Raw genomic sequence first — 20,952 nt, forward strand, 5'->3', positions numbered from 1 at the left:
CATTAAGGACACAATTAAGGTGATGTGGTGGCACTTCAAACATTTGATATTTTTGGAGGATCCCCAAGTAAAGACTGGGAGCACAGGAATATTGCACACAGCAAATGGAATCACCACAAATAAGGAAAGGTTTTCCATGCTCCTTTCCAGCAGGCAGGGTGAAAACTCTTCTCAAAGATGGGGATGGAGCATCCCTGCCGTGAGGAAGCTGAGGTGGCTTTGCCTGTGTGACAGACCCATAGGAGGAAAGGGAATTAATTCATCCCCAGGCAGGATAAAGGTGCTGTCACAGCCTGAAGCCCAGGGGTTTTCATTCTCCTCTGATCACTGCTTTTCGTACAGGTAGGAACCCTCCAGATGGTGAAAGTGCAAGAGCTGATTGTGTGCCTGGACAAATGCAAGTCCAATACCTGAACATTCACACTTCAAACATCTCACCCCAAACACAAACCAGATCAGCCTGGGGAAGAATGCTGATAATTTCCAGTTTATTTTGGAAAGCCTGCTCAGTTTTTGTTTCCCTTCTGCTCCAGTGCTGTAATGTTTCAGTTTCCCTGGTTGCTTTTCTGTTTCTTTCTTGCAATTATTGTCTTCCTTTGCATGTGCTCTGAAATCTGGCTTGCTTTCCTCCAGATCTGTGTTTATTTGCTCCATGACTACCCTCCTTCACCGTTCTGCTCTTTTAAAAGGAGTTTAAAACTTTCTGAAAGGTCTTTGGCAAAACCTCCTCTTCGTGAGGTGGTTTTCCCTCCTTTCCTGCTTTATCAAGCTCCTCATGGTGTTTATATTTTATATTACAGTATTTAAGATCCTTTTGCATATTTTGCTAAAATCTGTACTACTCTACCATATTGCATGGACATGCTGAGTCTAAAGCCATGTGAGTATTTATTGCACACACTGCTTTGAGTGTAGTTTTGGATTTTTTTCCTCCTGGGCTGAGTTTTGCAGTCAGATAAATGGATATGACTCCTGCACAAGTTGTATAAATAAACTGGATCTGTGCACCATGGCACTTCTTCAGTTGAAATGTGACATTGAGAAGTTACTCTGTAAGAACTTGAAAATAATGATTTAGATTTTAAATTTTGCCCTCAGTGGATACCACCTCGGTCTGGATTTGGTTTTCTGGTAGGTCTGAGCCCATGGCAATGGGAAAGAGGACAATTAGAGAGGAAGGTCTTTTCTTAACAGCTGGAATCTCAGTGTGGTTTGTCTTGTAAAAGGTGCTATAAAAGCTTAAATATTTCTTTTAGCAATATCCTCTAAATTGAAGGCATTGTTACACTGCAATCGGTGGTAACTTTCAGAACAGGTGGGAATCACAGCATTTTGGAGACATGGAAACTTCTGGTTTATTTTTCCAGAGCTCCTGGTTGCCATCCCCATTCCAATCCCCTATTCCTTGGCAAGCACACCTCTTCCTGGGGGCCACCAGGACCTAAGAACTCTCTTGAATTTTGGGATTTTTTCTTATTTGGTGCACAGGAGAGGCAAACCCAACAGTGCTGCTTTTTCCTTGTCCTTGCTATGCCTCTCTGAGGTTAACTGACTTTAGCTGAACTCAGGTTTTGGTTTATATCAGAACTTTCTTCTGTAGAGAAATCCAAAATAAGGCAGAGAATTTTGCTGGAGGCTCTTTTTTAGAGTAACGCTTATTTAATTAACAATTAATGTAACTTACATAACTGTAAATGCAAACGTATAATGCTCTTTAAAAACACTTCTAGGAGAGATGTTTTCCTTTGCAACGGCTGTCTTTAGAAGCTGTATTTTGGGGTGGTCATTTGTTTACTACTTTGATGTACCGTTCTGTACGTTTTCAAAGCTAAAATGAGCGAGTTAAAAGCGAGCGGATCCTTTGGTGTCCCCGCTTTTCCATGGAGGCTGTGCACAGTCACACAGGCACTGCTGCCTGACAGCTGCTCCCTGTCTCCTCCAGGAACAGAGCTTGCACGCTATTTCTTTTTACTTATTTTTTTATTTCTCCCCAGATACCTTTCCCAGCAGCTCACACCCCACCCCTGAGCTCGTACCGCCCCTTGGGGATCGCTGCCCGCTCCGTGCAGAGCCGGGCTCTGCTGAGCGCAGGTAGGAGCGGGCTGGCTCAGCCCAGGTAAGGCAGCGCTGCCCGGCCACAGCCCAGGGCCCCGCTCTGCTGCACCGGACCCGAACACCGGGGCTGCTTCATTGACTAATTAATTGTCAAATTACAAATTAATTGTCAGTCCACCGAGGGCTCGGCCGAGGCAGGGTTGCTGCGGGCCGGCTCGGCAGCTGAGGGCGGGGGTGTCTGAGGCGGCAGCGCTGCGCTGCCCCGAGGGGAGCCGGCTCTGCTGCCCCACCGGCGCGGCGGCAGCGCTCATGCCGCTGTCCCAGGCCGGGTGGCGGGCAGGGCTGGAGACGCGGCGGCGGCATCGGGGTCCCCTCGGGATCGCCTCCCTCCCTCCTGCTGCCGCCGAGCCCGGGGCGCCTCAGCCGCTCCCAAATGGCGGCGGGGCGGAGCGGCCGATCCAGGGCTCGGCGCTCCCGCGCCAGGCGGGGAGGCGGGAGCGACCGGGCAGGCGGGCGCAGGGACGGCGTCGAGCGCCGAGCGGGCGATGGGCGGGGATAAATGTCTGCCTGGGCGCGGGGCCGCCATTTTCTCTGAGGCGCGGAACGAGCGGCGCCGGGCGGCACCGGGGCGCGGGGGACCCGCCGGGGGCCCGGGACACAGGTACGGGTGGCCGGGGAGCGCCAGGGCCGAGCGGGAGAACCGTTCCCCGTATTTCCTCTCTTTGCGGCGCTGCGTTCCGCGCTGGCGCCGCTCCGGGCTCGGCCCCGGGCGCGCTGACCCGGCCGCCGCCTCGGCCGCTCGGCCCCGGCGGACACTGGGGAGGAGGAGGAGAACCGGGCGGCTTCGGGACCGCGGAGCTTCGCGGCCGGATTGCCCGGGCCGGGGCGGGGCGAGGGTGCCCGAGGGTCGGGGGAGCGGGGCTGGGTCGTGGCCGCCGCCTGTCAGCGCCAGCGCGGAGCCGTGAGGGTGGGCCCGCAGCGCCCGGGGGAGCATCCCGCACTGCTGGAGCCGTGCCCTGTGCGGGGAGGGTGAACAGCGGGCATCCCGCACTGCTGGGGCCGTGCCTTGTGCAGGAGAGTGCGAGTGGCATCCCGCATAGGATGAGCATCCCGCAGCCCTGGAGCCGTGCCCTGCCGAGGGAGGCTGAGCAGCGGGCATCCCGCATTGCTGGGGCCGTGCTCTGATCAGGGAGGATGAACAGCGGGCATCCCGCACGACTGGAGCCGTGCAGGGAGGATGAGGAGGATGGGCAGTGGGATGAGGATCCCGCAGCCCTGGAGCCGTGCCTTGTGCAGGGAGGATGAGGAGGGTGGGCAGTGGGATGAGGATCCCGCAGCCCTGGAGCCGTGCTTGTGCAGTGCCCTGGGCCTGCCTTGTGCAGGGAGGATGAGGAGGGTGGGCAGTGGGATGAGGATCCCGCAGCCCTGGAGCCGTGCCCTGCCCACAGCCGGGGCTGTGCTGTCCTGCTCTCCCCGGTCCCCGCTGTGTTGCTGTGCCTTTGTCCCTCTGTGCTTCCAGCGGGGCTGCCTGACCCTCCTGTTAGTGTCATCCACAGTCTGCTGAACTGGGAGTAGAAAACACCTTTAGGTGTATCAGCACAACTGAATTCTTTCTGCTTGGGCACTCTTTGGTCTGAATTGCTTTCTTGATTATTTTTTGCAAGTTAAAATGTGTTAGACATTTGCAGACAGAGGTAAGATTGCTCTGAGTCCTTGTCAGCTGTTCAGCCCTGCCTGTAGCAGTGGTGCTCTGCAGGAGCAGCTCCAGCCCTGTCCTGTTTGTGCCTCTCTTTCTCTCCAGCCTGCCTGTCCCACTGCTGTCATCTCACCTGTGACAGGCCAAATGACTTGTGCAGAATTGTTTTCCTTCTTAGCCTTGCAGTGACATCCAGAGATGCAAGGACTGCAGGACCAGTTGCAGCAGGATTGCTGCAGCACAGTTTGTGTTCCAGCTGCAGCTCGTAGGTGTGCAGAACCAGAAGGATCTGCAGTGGTGTAAAACTCACTGTCTTTCCAAAACTGAAACCAGCTTAAAATATCTGAAGATGGTTTTTATTTTAATGCTTCAGAAAAACTCAGCTGCAGCTATTGCCTGAAGGATCACTGCATTGTGCCAAACTGGAACGGGCATGCTTATTCTTCAGGATGTGTCTGCAGTGTTGGTGCAGAAGGAGAGATTGAGTTGATGAATGTGAGAGTTAATTCCAGGCAATTCTCTTAAATCTCTTCTGGGGACACCCACTCAGAATGGAAGTGGCTTTAGTTTGGTTTGTCTTAATGAGAATTTTCTGCAGGCAAACCCTGAGGCTGCAATTAATCATGAAAGATGTAGGGATGTCTGCGTGTGCTCATGAAATGAATATGGTGACTGATTAATGTAGTAAGCAATTTAATCTTAGATTATTAAATCAGAAGTGAATTAGCATCGTTGGGTTGGGGCAGTGATGCTTTCAGAGTCCTGGAATATGTTTTTCATATGGTTTGTTGCTATTAATATTTTCAGGACTAGACAATTTATTGTGCAACATTGCAGATTAACCTGCTTTGAAGGAAAAGCTGAAAGTGGCAGGGGAAAAAAGCACATATTTTTTTTTCCAAAGAAGATCTAAACCTTATTTTTTTCAGTTTAATTCCTTTTCCATTTTTTATTCTTAACCAACAGTGCATTCTGTTCAAATGACGTATGAAGTCACTGCTGTCTCAGGGCTGGACTTACTATATCTTATTAAAAGAGCTCATTTTCTGAACCACAAACATGACCCACGGAAATCATTGCTCAGCACTTCTTGGTGCGCTACATCAGCAGTAATTTCTTCTGGGACATCTCCTCCCCTCCTCCCTCCCGATTATTTATGTGGCTCTTTGTGCTGTTGGAAAAGCAGGAGTTGAGAAGAAAACCACGTTTTCCTTGTTGGAAAACATTCAATTCAGAGCTGTTGGTTTCCAAGCTCCTGTAGGAGATGGGAACCAAAAGCTGTTAGGTGGAATTATTTTATATAAAAGAGCCTTCAGTCAAGATTCAGTGCAGGAGTTGAATTGATGTTGTGGATTCAGGATGTTTAAATGGATTTTATTTTGCTAATTAATAGTAGAGCAAATGAACTCGGGCAGTTGAGTGCAGGTTGGTGTTCGGGTCTCTGCACACAGCCGAGTTCATTTGTGCTCTCCTGTGCTGCCAGAGGGGTTCCCTTTGCCGCGCCTTTGTCACACCTGCCGCTCCCCTCTGCTGCTGCTCCTTCAGCGCCCCGAGCTTCTGCTCCTCCCCTTCCCGTGCTGTCACGGCTCTGCTCCTGCCTCCCGGGCTGCCCCTGGCCCGGAGGGACAGACGGACGGACGGACCGAGGGAGGGATTGCCTGCCGTGCCTTTGGGCTCCTCCTGGGGATGTGCTCCTGCTGGGATGCCCTGGCTGATGGAGAGCAGGGAATTCCCCCACGCCTCGGCTTCCTATTTCTGTATCCTGTGGGAATGTCCCGTTCTTTGTGCCTCTGCCTAACTTTACAAATGAGAAATACCCAGGAATTGCTGCAGGAGAGGCAGGACAGTTGGTGCCACCAGTTGCCCAGGGCACGAGGACAATGGGGTTTGTGCAGCTGCATTTCCAAAACTTTTGTGGTAGTTCAGGAAACAAATGAATGTTTGGCCTCTGTGTGCAAATGAGTGCTTGAACAGGATGATTGTGCTGTAAGAAATAAGTTCCTGGACCATCTTCTAAATTAGAAACACAGAAATCCAAAGAGTGTGCAATGAAAAATAGTATTTAGAGTTCTGTTTATAATAAAACCATTAAATTGCATAAGTTACTGATCTTTATTTGGGGAAGCAACAAAAGTCATCAAAATAAAATGAAAACTTGTGATTTACCAAGCAGTGTGATTGAAGCATGATTTCAGTAAGTTTCACATAAATTTGTAAACAGACATGTTTACATCTACGTTGTGCTGATTTTGACTGATTTTGTGTAATTGCTTATGCAAACCCCTTTGGTGTTTTCTAGTATGAAATATATCCACTGTATTGAATAAGGTTGTGGAAACATTTGCTCAGCTTTACAAATTAATTGAAAGAGGGGTTGATGTAACAGAAGAGACTTGGCTAAAAATTCAGAATTTATGACAAATTACCAAGGTATTTTAGCCATGAGCTTGCATTAGCTCATGGCTTTTGAGACAGCATGAAGCAGATACAATTTATTCTGTATGGGTAACCCATGTTTAGTGATGTTCTTATTTTTTCTGAAGAGAAAGTCTCTTTTGGCCCAAGTTCTGTGAAGAATTCTCTGAGCTCTGCTGGCTCTTGCTGCGTGCGCTGTTTTTTTGTAAACAACGCTTTTGCTTTGAAAAGCAGCTGGCTCACGTTTATTCCTTTAGTGACTTGGAATATTGTGTTTGTACTATAAATGTCATCTGTTTTACACAAAGTTGATTTTATTGCAGCACTGTGTACTGACCTTTTACAGTTTAATAGAATATGGTCATTTGTGTACTGAAATGCTGCAGTGCACACAGCTGATGAGGATAAACAAAGTGCTGGTCTGGAGTCATTTGTAAAAGAGAAAAGCATTTTCAGAGCTAGGAATTAGAACTGATCATTAATAAATAGCATGTTTATAAGTATCCTATTGTCAGGCTTTGTGTGGTGTAGCCCATGTTATTGAAATGAGAGATTTTAGCAGCAGAACTCCGGGTTTGTGTGGCACAGCAGGGTGGCCACTGCGGGGTTTGTGTGCAGGTGCAGGTGTCATTTCTCTGTGCTGCTCCTGGATGCAGCAAGGGAGCAGAGCACGGTTAAATCAGAGCTCTTCACTTGAGGCAGAATCGCCTTCAAATCCCGAGTGCAGGTGGTGAGCGTGACACCCGTGCCGTGTTTGCCTCTCGAGCTGTGCCGTGGGACCTTGTGTCCAGCTCCGCCCTCTCAGCCTCTCCCTCTGTGCTGTGCCTGGGTCACCGGGCGCTGCAGTTTTCCCTCTCAGATTCAGCTCAGTTTGTACCTGCCGTGGTTCCCCTCGCAGTTTTGGGCTCTCAGCCCGTATTGTGCCTGTGTCACTGGGCGCTGCAGTTTTTGATTCATCTCAGGTTCAACTCGGTTTATACCTGCCGTGGTTTCCCCTCCCGTGTGGCTCTCGGCCCATGTTGTGCCTGTGCCTGTGCCTGTATCACCGGGTGCTGCAGTTTTCCCTCTCAGGTTCAGCTCGGTTTGTACCTGCCGTGGTTCCCCTCACAGTTGTGGGCTCTCAGCCTCTCCCTTTGTGTTGTGCCTGTGTCTGGATCACCGGGCGCTGCAGTTCCCCTCTCAGGTTCAGCTCGGTTTGTACCTGCCGTGGTTTTCCCTGCAGTTTTGGGCTCTCAGCCTCTCCTTCTGTGCTGTGCCTGTGTCACCGTGTGCTGCAGTTTTCCCTGTCAGGTTCAGCTCGGTTTGTACCTGCCGTGGTTTTCCCTGCAGTTTTGGGCTCTCAGCCTCTCCCTCTGTGCTGTGCCTGTGTCACCGGGCGCTGCAGTTTGCCTCTCAGGTTCAGCTCGGTTTGTACCTGCCGTGGTTTTCCCTGCAGTTTTGGGCTCTCAGCCTCTCCCTCTGTGCTGTGCCTGTGTCACCGGGCGCTGCAGTTTGCCTCTCAGGTTCAGCTCGGTTTGTACCTGCCGTGGTTTCCCCTCGGTTGTGGAGCAGCTACCGCAGGGGGTTTTGCAGCCCGGGCCGTTCCCATGGGCAGTCAGGGATCGCCGTGCCGCTGAGCCATTCGGTATTTTTAGTTCAGAGACAAGAGCTTGCGAGCTTGCTTCCCTAACTCGCCCCTGGGTGTGCCGTGGGTTAACTGCATTAATTAAAGCTGCCTCAGAGGTTCAGGCGCTAAGAAATGGCTCTGGGCCCCCAGTAGAGGTTTTTGTTACATAAATGTCACCATAGAACGAGCTGGAGTTCTGAAAGTGGGGATTTTTGGAACACTGAGCTGAGAGATTATCAAAAGGGAGGTGCAGGATAGTGCAGAACTAGAAGAAAGATGTCTCTAATGCTTTTGTAGGGAAAAACATTTAAGATATTCTATTGAAATAATTTAACCATTATTCTTTTAATATTTTAAATATTACAATTTATTGAAATACTTTAATATTTTAAATATGGCAAATTTTCCTTTTCTCTAATGTCTTTTAGTCTGCTTCCAGTGTATGTCCCTGTCAGCTCTACCAGTAATTTCTGCTGGTTTTTTTGCATATTCCTTTTTCTTGTTCTCAGCCATTTAAGAGTGTTTACTCAAAGTCTGGTCATACTTTCAGTATTTTATAGTGGTTTTTCACAAAAGGCACTGCTCTCTTTACTCACTTGCTACCTGTGGCAGTGATGACTAAATTACCATTCTTCTTTCTTTATTGAGATTTTCTTTGTGTATAATAAACATGAGATTTTATGTAAGAGTTTGTGGTGAAACTGGAGTGTGGTGGGGAGGTGAAGATGTGTGTTCTCCCTTTTGTTTGCATGGAATTGTTGCAGAGATGTAGGAACACAGAGAGAGAATCCTGCAAAGCCCAGCAGTTGTAGGGAGGACTATTAGACTGGAAGTGTTCCTGGGAAGAAAAAATACTGGTTAATCATACTTTTTTTTTTTTTAAATTCCTAATTTATTGCTACCCAAAAAATGCTATTTGTATTGTTTCCAAATCATTACCATAGAAAGCACACTATTAAAAGTTTCTTGTAAAAGAGAAAGTAAAGTGGATTTTAATTCCACTTAATGTGGAGCTAAGAGTGTCTGTAATTGCCTCTGCAGCTTTCACTTGCAAAGGTATATTTTGATACATGGGAACTTGAGGTTGTTTAAACTTTACTTTAGAAACTTTGTTCTAAAGTTTCTCTGAAAGTTGCTCATTTATGGCACGGGATGTGACTCCACCTACCCAGTCAAGAAGATATTTTGTTTCAATTCCTGAAGCTCAGAATTTACCTGGTAATTGTTAATTCCAAGGCTGCTGTTGGGTTAATATTTTCCTTATTTTGATGATTTCTGATAGCAATTGAATTCCTTCAGGTCCAATGTATTGCACAACCCCATTAAAATATTTTTCAGTTCTTGTGTATTTGTGTTGTAATTTGATGTGTTTGGTTTTTTTTGGTGAAACTTGCGTTATAAAATTCCTGCATTCAAAGTATGGCAGAGGTGTCTAAACTCTCTTTACTCTTGAATTTGCATGAGGCTGATGCTTAGTTTTTAAAACAAGGACACAGTGCAACAAACATCTCTGATTATTCCAGGGCTTGCAGGTTTAAGGAGAGGTAAATTTGCTGATGATCGCTCAGTTTTTCTTCGATTGAGACAGAAAAGTGTGAGAGCACCTGTGCCAGCTCAGTGAGCTGCTTTTCCCAGGCTTTCCTCTCCCTCTCCCTGTGCCTCCAATGGCTTTGGGAAGCTGTGTCCAATCAATCCTGCTGTGGAGGAGGAGCAGGCAGGAACCTGTTTGTGGTGCTGAGCTGGGAGGGTGCAGCTTTCCCTGGTGCCTAATTAGAAAGCTAAGCACTTTTGGTCACCTGCAAGCCAAGCTGCTGGCTGTGGAGCAGAGTCTCTGCTGGTAAAACAGCATTTCTGCCTTTGTTTGATCCCTGGGCTCACAGCTGCAGTGCTCAGCTTGGGGTGGTTGTTATCTTTGTGTGGAAATGTGGCAAAAACCCACGGAGGGTTCAGGGCTGGGGAGGGGTTGGTCCAGGCTGCAGAAATGGGATAAAAGGAGTTCTGGAGGGGGATGGGTCTGGGGCTGCCAGAGAATTGGGTAAATGAAGGAGCTTCCAGTGTGCTGCAGCCAAAAGGAGCACCAAAGTGTGCAGGGCTCTAATTTTGTGCTGACATTTGACAAGAAATACACTGAATTCTGAGTGCCATCATCCCTGGCTGCTGGATGCTTTGGAGCAGGTAGAAAGCTGCCCCAGGCAGTGCTGCAGCAGGGCCTTGGGCTCCCAGTGATGCAGGGGATTGATTTCAGCTCAGAAACAGGGCACAGCTTACTCTTGGATTTCTGCAGCCTTTTAAGTTGCCTGTGTAAGTGGCTCACTGGCAATGGTGAGGTTATAAAAAGAGAGCCAGCTGATGTTGCAATGTAAGCACTGCCCCTGTAGTGGAAAGACTGTCCTTTGGCATGCTCCCTGCTGCTATTTTTACCTATTCCAGTAAGATCTGCCCTTGTGATGTTGAATTACAGCACAGTACCTGGAATAATTTTCTGTTACAAAGTGCTGTATGTGCTGGAGAAAATGTTCAATAAAATTGGGCAGATTGACACTAAAACTGTCTTGCACTGAAAAATATTTTTTCTTTTGTCAGCACAAAACTGTGACTACAAGAGATTCTTTAAGGGTTTTTTTGCATATTTTATGTCTGGCAGAGTTTTTCTTTTATAAATTTTGGGTTCCTTTGTATATTGATTATTTGGTCTTTCTCAATTTCTCATGTGGAGACTTTGAATAGGCAGTGTGAGTTTTAAAGATGGGGATTAACAGTGTAGCCCAGGAATCAGTGGACTATGAGGTTTTTGTCTCAATTTCTAAAAGGCCAGGCTGATGTTGACTAAAGTTTATTCTGTATTCCTGCACACTATAGGAAATTAATATTTTTTTCTGGGAGTAAATTAACAGCACTTCCAGTGACAAAGTGCTGTAATCTTGTGGTGGAAACAGGAGCAAACAGCAGGAGTGCCCTGACAGTGAGCCGGGGGGCTGAGTGGCACAGGTATCCAGTGAAGATGTGTGACTGTCTGACATTTGGGATTTCCTTACCCCAAATACAAGGTGTATTTTTAAAAACCATCAACCCATAGTTCAGAAGTGATTGACAATGCTGAAACCCAAACCTCAGGCTTTGTGCTGGCTCTTTGTGCCTTTAGCAGTAGGTTTGGGGCAGAATCTTTCCAGGGCAGTGCTTTGACACTGAAGTGTGATGAGTGATGAATTTGTGTGCTGGCCTTGCTCCTTCTCCTGCTCCTCAGAGCAGCTCAGGTGGAAATCCTGCAGGCAGGAAACTCCCTCCAGGACACAGGGATTGTCCTCTCCCTCTGCTCTGCCATTGTCTCATGGAACAATTCTAGTCAGGTTTAATTGAATCTCACATCTGCTGTAAAGCTGGGCTTTCTGGCAACTCTTATTCCTTAAACCCTCATGTTTGCCAGTTCTGCTAGCAGATGTTCTTACTGATTTTTTTGTCATGTGTCTCTTTATCTGTCATGAAAAATAAGTAATTTTTCCTGCCTTATAGCTATTGCTGTGATGGCAGATAGAAATACTGCACCTGCTTCTTCTGCCCATCACACTTGTTTTATGCTGTGCTGTCTCTTGATTTATGCAGGAGATTTCTTTTTCTTCTTACTGATTTTACTGTAAAACGCTTTGGGTTTTCATTCTGTAAATGAAATTTCCCCATCAGTTTTCTCTCCTTTTTTTTCATGTAACATTATCCATTTTAGTGGCTTATTGCCATCTCTTGTATTTGGTTATAACTAAAGATCTCACCTTTTCCTCTGGTGTGAGAAAACCTGAATTCCTTCCTTGTGCCCAGTCTCCCTGCTTATCTTTTTCCATGATGGAAAGCATATTTACAGTATTTTATGTGCCACATTCCTTAGTGTTTGTTGGAGACAGGTGTGCTAGGTGTAAGCAGGGTAAATTCACTGGTCAGACTGTCAGTAGATTTTACTTTTAAAATGACTGAACATGGCTCCAGGTGGAGGTCCCAGAGCATTCATCTGATTTCTTGTTAATCTTTGAGAGTTTGCTGTTTTGGTAAAATCATTGCAGCTTCTTTTTATTTATTAATTTTATTTTTTCCCCATTTGCTCTGTTCAGAAGAGTGGATACCTCTTACCAGAAGTGAGCTGCCAATATAAGATCTCTTCTTGAGTTTTTTATTGCATTTTTTAGAAAGACATGAGGAAGCTGGGACTTCTTGGTCTGGAGAAGAGAAAGCTTTGTGGGGAATGATCCCATCAAGATTTCTTCAGCTTCCCTAGGAGTTCTCCCTCTTACAGTTGGTGCTTTTATTCAAGACACAGAGAGCCTTGAGAGGCTTGGCTGCTTGTTACTGTTTGTTTGTTTTGTCTCCAAGATTTGTCAACATTTGTGAGTCAGCAAGGTGTTTGTCTGAGTGAGGAACTGATGTGTGAGAAGGGACTATTCAACTTCTATTTAATTTTTACTTCAGTGAGTTTTTAGCTATTTAAGATTTTTTCTGATATTCTGGAAGAAGAATGAAATGTTTCTGAGCTGGGTAACATTTGGTTGTCATGCACTCTGTGTCTCTTACACTGAAATGCTGCATGAAATAATGAAAGGCTGGAAGGCCCTGAAAACTCTGAAAGTAGAAGGATGATCATTTATCACTGCTGTAATTTTTTTGTTGTTTATTTGATATGTAGTGCATGTATATGTTTGTCTATTAAAATGTAAATATCTTCTGGTTTTTTTCCACAGATGATGTGCTTCATCCTTTTGTCATAGGACTTCATTTGCTGAAAGGAAAACTAAAGGTATAAATAACTTTCTCTTGTTATCTTTTCCTTCCTCCTCCTCCTGCCCCTTTCTTTCTTTGGAGATTCCTGGACCTTCCCTTCACGGGGGGAAACTCAGCTCAGCCCCTCTGTGCTTGGATTCTTGCACTGCTGCTAAAATCCACTTTTTGGTTTTGAAAACTGCCACAAAATCGATGTGGAGCTCCAGTTGTTACAGGATTTGCTTTATTAGAAGTGTGTATTTAACTTAAGCTCTTGCTTGAGTCAGTCTCCCTGGATATTTACTTAGCAGGGGAAAAGCCCTTCCTCAGTTTAGAACTTCAGCCCTTGATATTTGCCTGTCTTCTCCAAACACCATTTGCCTTTCCACACAAGTGCAGGTCTCTTGGGAATAATCCAGACCTAATGTAAATCTGTCTGTGACATTATCTTCAAACTCTATCTCTGAAACAAAAAGGCTGCTATGGCACTTTGTTAAGTAAATAAAAACCCACCCAAACCAGAACTGTAATTTCATGGGTGTATTTAATAAGATAATGTTAAAATGGAGCATAATTTCTTTTGGTGGCTCTCAGGACAGTAGATGTTTGACATAATCTGAAGTATTTTTTGTTGTATACAGTCTTAAATTTTTAAGTACATTCCCTTTTTATTTGCCATTTTATTCAGGTTTCTTGGCAAGTACAGGTGCATGCAAACCATGAAAATAACGAAGGATAAGTCCAGCTATTCCCAGGTGCCTCTTGTCTAAAATCCAAGGGAGAGCCCTTTGTTCATCTCCTCCAGAGGATCTCTCAAGGTGCAGCGTCCCTGTGCCCTGCCCTGTGCCCGTCTGGGTGATGTTTCCAAGCTCTTGGAATGACATTATTGACCTCCACGTGGCACTGCAGGCCTGGCACAGAGCCCACATTTCATCACATCCATTTACTGGCTGCAGGCTGCCCTGGGTGGGAGCAGGGAGCACCTGGGCAGTGCATCCTGCTGGGTGTCCAGATAATGAATTCAGCATTGCCTGTGCTGTGCAGGGCTGGCTAACAGCACCTTGCAGGCTCTCTGTGCAGTGAGATGTGAGCACAGCTCCCAGCTCCCAGATTATTATTCTTTAATAATCCTCAGGCTGTTCCTTCTCCCCAGGCTCTCAGTCTGGGCTGTTCTCAGTGCTGCTGCATTTCCTACATGTGGCTGAGGGAGGACAGAGCCAGGCATTCTTTGTGCTGAGGTTCTCAGTCCCTTTTTTGTTTAATCTTGGAGAACTTGTGTGGGAAGGGCAGTTGGTGGATTGCTGACATTTGAGTAACTTTTTTTCATCCTTGCTGTAAAGTGGATGAGTTCCAGGCAACTGCAAACACAGTTTGGGGCTTTCAGACTGGGAACAATTGGCATGAGCAAGTGCAGAATGCAAATGGGCACATGGCTGGGAAGGTATGTGCACTTGATTGAGAGATTTGGGGGAGAAAAAAGGCTTGTCCAGTGTTTTGGCCATGTAAAGAAAGACAAAACACTTGTAGTCCCACTTCTGTCTGCTGTGCAAAGCCTGTGTTAAAGAGATCTCCCTGTAAATCTCCCTTTGGAGGAGTCTCCTGACAGAATTCCACACTGTGGCACAGAAACAAGAAGTCTGAGTGACAGGACTGTCATATAACGTGATCCTGATACCATCAGCTATAAAAAGCAGTCTTCAGTGTTTTTTGTTTCTGGTAATGAGTTTGAGTTTACTGAATTAAAAAAGGAGCACGGCTTAAGTATCACTTCAGCTTTAATAGTCTTCATCATGTTAAGAGCAGATTAGATAAAAGATTATGGAACATTATACTAGAGAGAAAAGTGGAAATTTTATTCAGTGACAGAGTTCTGGTGCTTTGTAAGCAAAACTTGTACAAAATCTATGAGCACTTTCCTTTCCTACTGTTTCAGTAGCAATTCCATAAACTTGTCTGTGAATCTATATAAACTCTGCAGCTGTACTTTAATCCAATTTAAAAACACTCTGATTAGAAACCCCTGCTGCATTTAACTTTTTACCTGGGATTGGGAAAGCCAAAGCTTTGGATTCTGTATCCCTCTTTTAGATGCAGGGTCTTCAGTGCTCCTGTTTCTCTAATGTAGGAATTGTGGTTTTGTAGGGAAAATCAGAGCTCCACATTGGAATTTCATAGAAATATCGTGTGATAAAAAATGGGTGACTGACATGGGAATGCTCTGTGTGGAAAGGACAGACCAAACAGATCTTCTGGGATCTGCCTGGGAAAAGTGGCCCTGAGCTGTTAGAGCCAACAGAGAGCAGGCACAGGGTGGCCAAAGGTGCAGATTGTTTTGGTGACAAATTCCTGCCAAGCAGAGCCCAAAGTACAGCCTGCTGCAGCCTGGGAGTCTGACTTGGGTTGTGCTTACTAGCCAGAGTTTTTATCTGACAGCAGCTTTTAAATACAAAAAGATACTACGCTTGAATGAAAAATAAATAAGTCTAAAATGAATAAGTCTGAAAGCAGGTTGAGAGTTGTGTTGCTTGTCCTCCTTACTGTAGGGCCCACTTGTTGGAAAACCAATGTTTTTTTTCCTGAAGGCTGAAGTAGTGACTAAAACCAGAATACTTCTGATAAATAAAGAAAAAGAGCAGAAAAGATATTTCCAAGATCAGAACAGCAGAGGCAGAAATTGTATGTTTCTGTTGGTTTTTGTTCTGTTTGGTTTTTTTCCCTGAACACTGACATTTCCTTCTGTTAATTTTTAATTTCTGTCAGTTGTCTAAGGGAGGAATTTGTTTTTTGGCATTGATCTCTTAAAATGAAGGGCACATGGAGGAAAAGCACCAACCTTGTGGATGTGAGAGGGATCTGCCTGGGTTGTTACACTGATCACAGCTCATGCTCTGCATTCATATTTCCATAGATCACAGCTTTATTTATTCATATAGGAATGGGTCCATATTTATCCTCTACTGCTCTGAAAAGCTGCTTTTAAAAAATGCTGCTATAGATCACAACAGGGATTTGTCTGGTTTGAATTTCTGGTTTTTTCCCCAGCTAATTGGTCACCCAAGCAATATTAGATCAATTAATTAGTGTGTGGGAGAAGAAAAAGCCACAGTTAAATGGATCATTGATCTTTTTGTGTCAGAGATGAAAACTTTGCTTCTAAGCAGCTTTTCAAGCTTCTATTTACTGACAAAAGTGTTCAGTTTGAAATGGATTCTGGACTTTGTTCTGTGCTGTTCTGTGTTTGTAGGTGTATTCCACGAAACACAAAATTCCATGAATTTGTGTGGATAAAAATGGCAGTGCCAGTGTGCTGGCAGGGGGAACTGTTTTGACTTGTTTTTAAAAACTTTGGGTGCTTGTTCCAGAAAAAAGCAAGGACAAAGTACCTCAACTTTGGAGTGAGAGTTCAGCTTGGTAACATGTGAACTTTCAGCCTGACTCAGTGCCAGTTTTGACATTTCTTAGGGAGGGAGAGTGAAACTTTTAACAGCTCACACCAGCAATTGGTCCTGCTGATGGGAAAAGTCAGAGTAGCTTCCAATACCTTTTGAGCTGGAATGAATGACATGAATGTATTGATTGTGTATGAGTGACTGATCTCCAGGAATTTTTTCCTGTCAGATGTGCACATTCCAGAGCTTTTGGGTTAATACTTGTTCTAGTGATTCATTAGCAGAATCTGTAATGTGTGCAAAAAGCACTAATGAAAAGTGCACTCTTGGTCACTGTGTGCAGAACTCCTGGGGGACTTACAGCAGTAAATGACATTATTTTTCTGCTTAGGCTGAACATTTAATATGAAACCAATCACTGTCAGTTTCCCAGCAGTCCTGGATCTATAAGGGGACTGATGTACTTTAATCTTAAAATATTCTTAAAAGATTCTGATATACTTTTATCTTGAAATATTCTTTGAATGCTGCTGTTGCAGTTTGTCAGTTGGAGAAAGGCTGTTTGAAGTCATTTTCATGAAAGTGATGAGCTGCAGGAAGGAAAGATTTAAAGAAAATTTTTAGAAATATACATGAAAACATCCAGCTGGCAGTGGATTATTTGAGCATGGCATAAACATAAATCCAGTATCTGGTAATGATTATGTTTCAGAAATATGCTTGTAATTAATTTAAAGACAGAAAAGCAATTTTTTTCTGGAAGAGACAAACCTAAGAAGAACATAGTTATGGAGGCACCATTGTAAAATCTTTTCTCCTTTATTTTAAATTAAATTTCTCTTCAGAAAGGAGTTTCAAACATCTTTTCAGTGACGTGAATTGGGATGGATGTTGGGGAGCTGAGTGTAGTGAGTAAAAATACCTTTAATGGATTATTGCTTGAAGCAAAATACCCAAAGGGAATAAATCTGCTGCCAGGTTCCAGGCCCTGCAAGGTGGGCTGTGCTCAGCACATCAGTTACCTGCTCAGGTGCACTCACACCTGTGGCCTGAGGTGTTCTCCCTGCTTTGTTCTGCTCTTGTGCCCATCCAGGGTTCTGAGTGGGCCAGACATGTGTGCATGTGCAGTGTTGGGCTGTCTGTAAATGTCACTTCTGTCAGCCCCAACCTGGTCACTTGGTGCCATGAGAATTCTCTTTTCTCCTCCCTGTGCATGCAGTGAGCTGCTGCAGTTCCAATGAGATGGTTTTGTATTGTTTTATATAAATTTCTTTGCACTGGAGGGCAGGAGAAAGGTGGAAGTCATTCAGAAATCACCTCCAAGCAGCAGCTTTCTGACTGTCTGTCCTTCCATGAGAATAATCTGGAATAAGGCTTGAGAAGTGACCCTGGCTGCCCATGCTCTGCCAGAATTTGAGTGTTCTCAACCAGACTGTTCATGGCCCGGGTCAGGAGGTGTCTGTGGGGCCCTGGCACCTCTGGCACCCTCAGGGGCTGGCTCTGAATAGCTGCAGGAGTCAGCAGCAGGACAGTTTGGGTTTCTCCAACAAACTCCACCTTTCCAGCTGCCAGCCCTTGTACAGAGGATGCCAGAGCAGGTTTAACAGCTTTCCAGCAGGGATTCCCTGTCTCTCCCCAGGAGACTGTGAAGATCTGTTAAACCTCTCTTTCTCTCCCCTGCCCCTCCACCCTCAGGCCTCTTGGCAGGTTTTTGGCAGCTCCAGGCCAGCTCTGACCTCTGGTCTCATCCTTTCCCCTGGTGCTGGCTCCTCCCCCAGGGCCCCAGCAGCACCCTGAGGTTGGGGAGGAGGAGAGCTGAGGATGGTGTGTGTGCTACATCCATTTCCTAGGGAAAGAACTCAACAGCTGGGAGCAAACCCAGCCTGCCAGGGACTGAATCCTCAGCCAAAAGAAGTGGCAAACCCCCAGTGATGGCAAGAGAGAGCAGGGCACTGCTGGGAGGGGGGACTGTGCCAGACATGGCCAGTTCTGTCACTGTCCAGCACTTCTGAGGCAAAGATCCTGGGAGAGAAGGATGCAAATGCCTAATTAAAGATAGAACTGACATTTGGATCTCCAGAGGCTGAGAGCAGTTGCTGTCTGTGTTTTCCTGTGTGTGCAACAACCTTAAAATACATTGCTGTGATCTTCCCTGGTAGCTGTGCCTCAGTGTGCAGGCTTTGGGGGAGAGAATGTCCTGAGAGCAGGGAAGTCACTTTTTGGGTATTTTTATCTTTTGTCAAAATGCAAGTTTGAATTCTTTGTCAATTCCTGCTTTCTCTGGAATTTTTCAGGAAATGTTGGCAGCATATCAAAATATTAAATATAAATGTAGTGTTGGGGTGTTGTCAACTCCTGTCAGCAGGGACAAGGAGGTTTTGATGGCTGTCCTGCAATCCCTTAGCTCAACTCAGCAGAAAGATCAAGCTGAGCTCCTCTTTTTTTTATTCTCATCTGTTACCTGGAAGGGTGAAACAGGATTTCCCATAGGAGTTAAGTGAAGCTCTCTGGGTTTCATCTTTCCCCTCTTATCTAAGAGTTTATCTCAGTTTTTATTGCTGCCATCTCAGTAGTTACTCTTTGAGCTGCCATGTGCATTATGTGGGTGTTGTAACTGAACATAACTTGTTTTTCACCTTTCTGGTGCCTAGGAATTGTGAGATGTGTGGTGAACTTGGTTGTATTCCTCACTTCTATCTCTCATTTTTCAGAATGTCTCAGTGTCTTCCTATCCCTTATTCCCTTTTTACATCAAATATAAACCTCTTGTCATTTAGGTGCCATAGATTTAAAAGTAAAAAAAAATCCAAGTATCTCAATCCTGTTAGATGATTGGGCATGGAATTTAAATCTTACTGACATTTAAACATTTGGAACTTTTGGCCAACTGGACCTGCAGAGCTGATGGATTGAGGAGTGGCAGGGATTGGCAGGAGGGGAAGGTGAGGCTGTGCTGGCACTGTGTGCCCTTGCACTGAAGGAGATACTCAGGAACTGGCTGAAAGTTCCCTTTGAGGCTGAGGGTTCTGCATGTGGTGGTCATGACTTCACCTAAACCAAACCTTTCTCTGGAACTTTGTTGTTACATTTCCTTTCTGGCTGCTGGTCAGACCTGGCTTGAGGTCTGGACCAAAGGTACTTGCAAATGTGCTGTGCCCTTTCAGAGCTGTGCTGTGAAGGAAAACACTCTGAAATTCAGCTTATCCTTCTGGGCACCCCAGAATGGCCACTTAACATTAGTGGAGATCTTTTTAATCCAAGAATTTTGTTGTTTTAACTCTTCAACTGAAACAAACACTCTTGGCTTTTCTCTGACATAAACATGAGGAAATGTATTGGAGGGTTCAAATAATTGGAGGTGCAGGACCACACATGAGATGAGACTTGAGCAGCTGCTGACAGGTGTTCAATCAGTGTTGGGTGTTCTGAATGAGGTTGTTGGATTTCTACACACACTTTGGTTTTGCCTAATTTTGAATAAGATGTTTGAGTATAATTTGGAGTTCAGGCTGCATTGCAGTTGGGATAGCTGGGGAGAAAATGCAGTGATGCCTTTATCTGTGTCCCTGCATGTGCAGAAACGAGTGTTGGTTTGGGAGTGTGCAGGGAGGGGGCTGTTGGTGTCCTTGCACTGGCAGATGTTTGTAAAATCATAAAATGGGTTGGGCTGGGAGGGACCTCGAAGCTCACCCAGTGCCACCCCTGCCCTGGTCAGAGGCACCTCCCACTGTCCCAGGTGCTCCAAGCCCTGTCCAGCCTGGCCTTGGGCACTGCCAGGGATGCAGGGGCAGCCCCAGCTGCTCTGGGTACCCTGTGCCAGGGCCTGCCCACCCTCACAGGGAACAATTCCTGCCCAATATCCCATCTAAACCTACTCTCTGTCAGTTTGAAGCCATTCCTTGTATCCTGTTAATTGTAAATAATCCCTCTCCATTTTCTTGTAGCTCCCTTCAGGTACTGCAGGGTTTCAGCTGGGTCACCCTGGAGCCTTTTCTTTCCCAGGCTGAACAATCCCAGTTGTCCCAGGTTTATTTGTGCTGAAATACAACTGAGCATAGTGGGTGTGAAGGTTGAGAAATTTTTTTTTGCTGTTTCACACTATGTAAATTGTGATAGTATTTAAAAATTCCAAATAACCAGAGCCTCAAAATCAGTGATAAAAATAGATTCCTTAATTAATTCTTTTCATTGTAATTCCTGTTGAGTCTCTTTTCTTTAACAATCTGGGTTAATGCCTGTGTGGCATATCTGGTTTTTAGGACTGCTGTGCTGGCCTCCTACAGAACTCTTTATTCTTGTCACCAGGGAGGGTTAGGGTGGAGATCAGGGAAAGGTTCTACCTCAGAGGGTGCTGGGCATTGCCCAGGGCATGAGCACAGCCGCGAGTAACAACACTGCCAGGGGTGCCCAGGGTGGGATTGCTGGGGTGGCTGTGCAGGGCCAGGGGCTGGGCTGGGTGATCCTGTGGGTCCCTTCCAGTCCAGAATATTCTGATTCTATATTCTGGCCACTCTCTGAAAGCCCCTCAGGCACTGATTTTGTAGATTCCCCTGCTGGTGAAGTGCTGAGTGTCCCTGAGGTACAGTGGGAGGAGTTCCACATCTATTCCTGCTCTGTTTGTGTGTAGAAAGTGCAGTGCTTTCAGAGGCAGGCTGATTGTGCAGCTGGGGGTGAGCTGTGCCTGCAGTGTAGCTTGGTCACCTCCCAAGGCTCCAGGGCAGCTCCAGATGTTTCCAGAAAAGGCTGAGGTTTGCTGTGGGAGGAGGAGGCAGCCCCACTCCAGAGGGAAGGACGTGACCTTTTCCCTGACTCTCCCAATTTTCCTTAGGCTGCACCAATGGAGCACATCCAGGGAGCTTGGAAGACCATCAGCAATGGCTTTGGGCTGAAGGATTCTGTCTTTGATGGCCCCAACTGCATCTCCCCCACCCTGGTGCAGCAGTTTGGGTACCAGCGCCGGGCGTCCGACGACGGCAAAATCTCAGATACGTCCAAAACCAGCAACACCATCCGCGTCTTCCTGCCCAACAAGCAGCGCACCGTGGTGAGTG

At 46.1% G+C, this 20,952-nt stretch overlaps 1 protein-coding gene across 3 annotated transcripts in view; it reads left to right on the forward strand.

Annotated features, from left to right (window-relative positions):
- Positions 1–2,596: 2,596 nt before the first annotated feature.
- RAF1 (Raf-1 proto-oncogene, serine/threonine kinase) overlaps positions 2,597–20,952 on the forward strand; it is a 38,466-nt gene continuing 20,110 nt past the window's right edge. For all 3 annotated transcript variants that reach the window (XR_004061098.1, XM_030956452.1, XM_030956453.1), the window contains exons 1-3: positions 2,597–2,716; positions 12,494–12,549; positions 20,730–20,945. Coding sequence is in view for 2 of the 3 variants with exons in the window: in XM_030956452.1 (XP_030812312.1) it covers positions 20,739–20,945 (207 nt within the window). In the remaining variant the exon portion in view is untranslated. The remainder of the gene's footprint in view (positions 2,717–12,493; positions 12,550–20,729; positions 20,946–20,952) is intronic.

The sequence above is a fragment of the Camarhynchus parvulus genome, chromosome 12 (assembly GCF_901933205.1).
Source record: "Camarhynchus parvulus chromosome 12, STF_HiC, whole genome shotgun sequence".
In the NCBI taxonomy this organism is placed as follows: domain Eukaryota; kingdom Metazoa; phylum Chordata; class Aves; order Passeriformes; family Thraupidae; genus Camarhynchus; species Camarhynchus parvulus.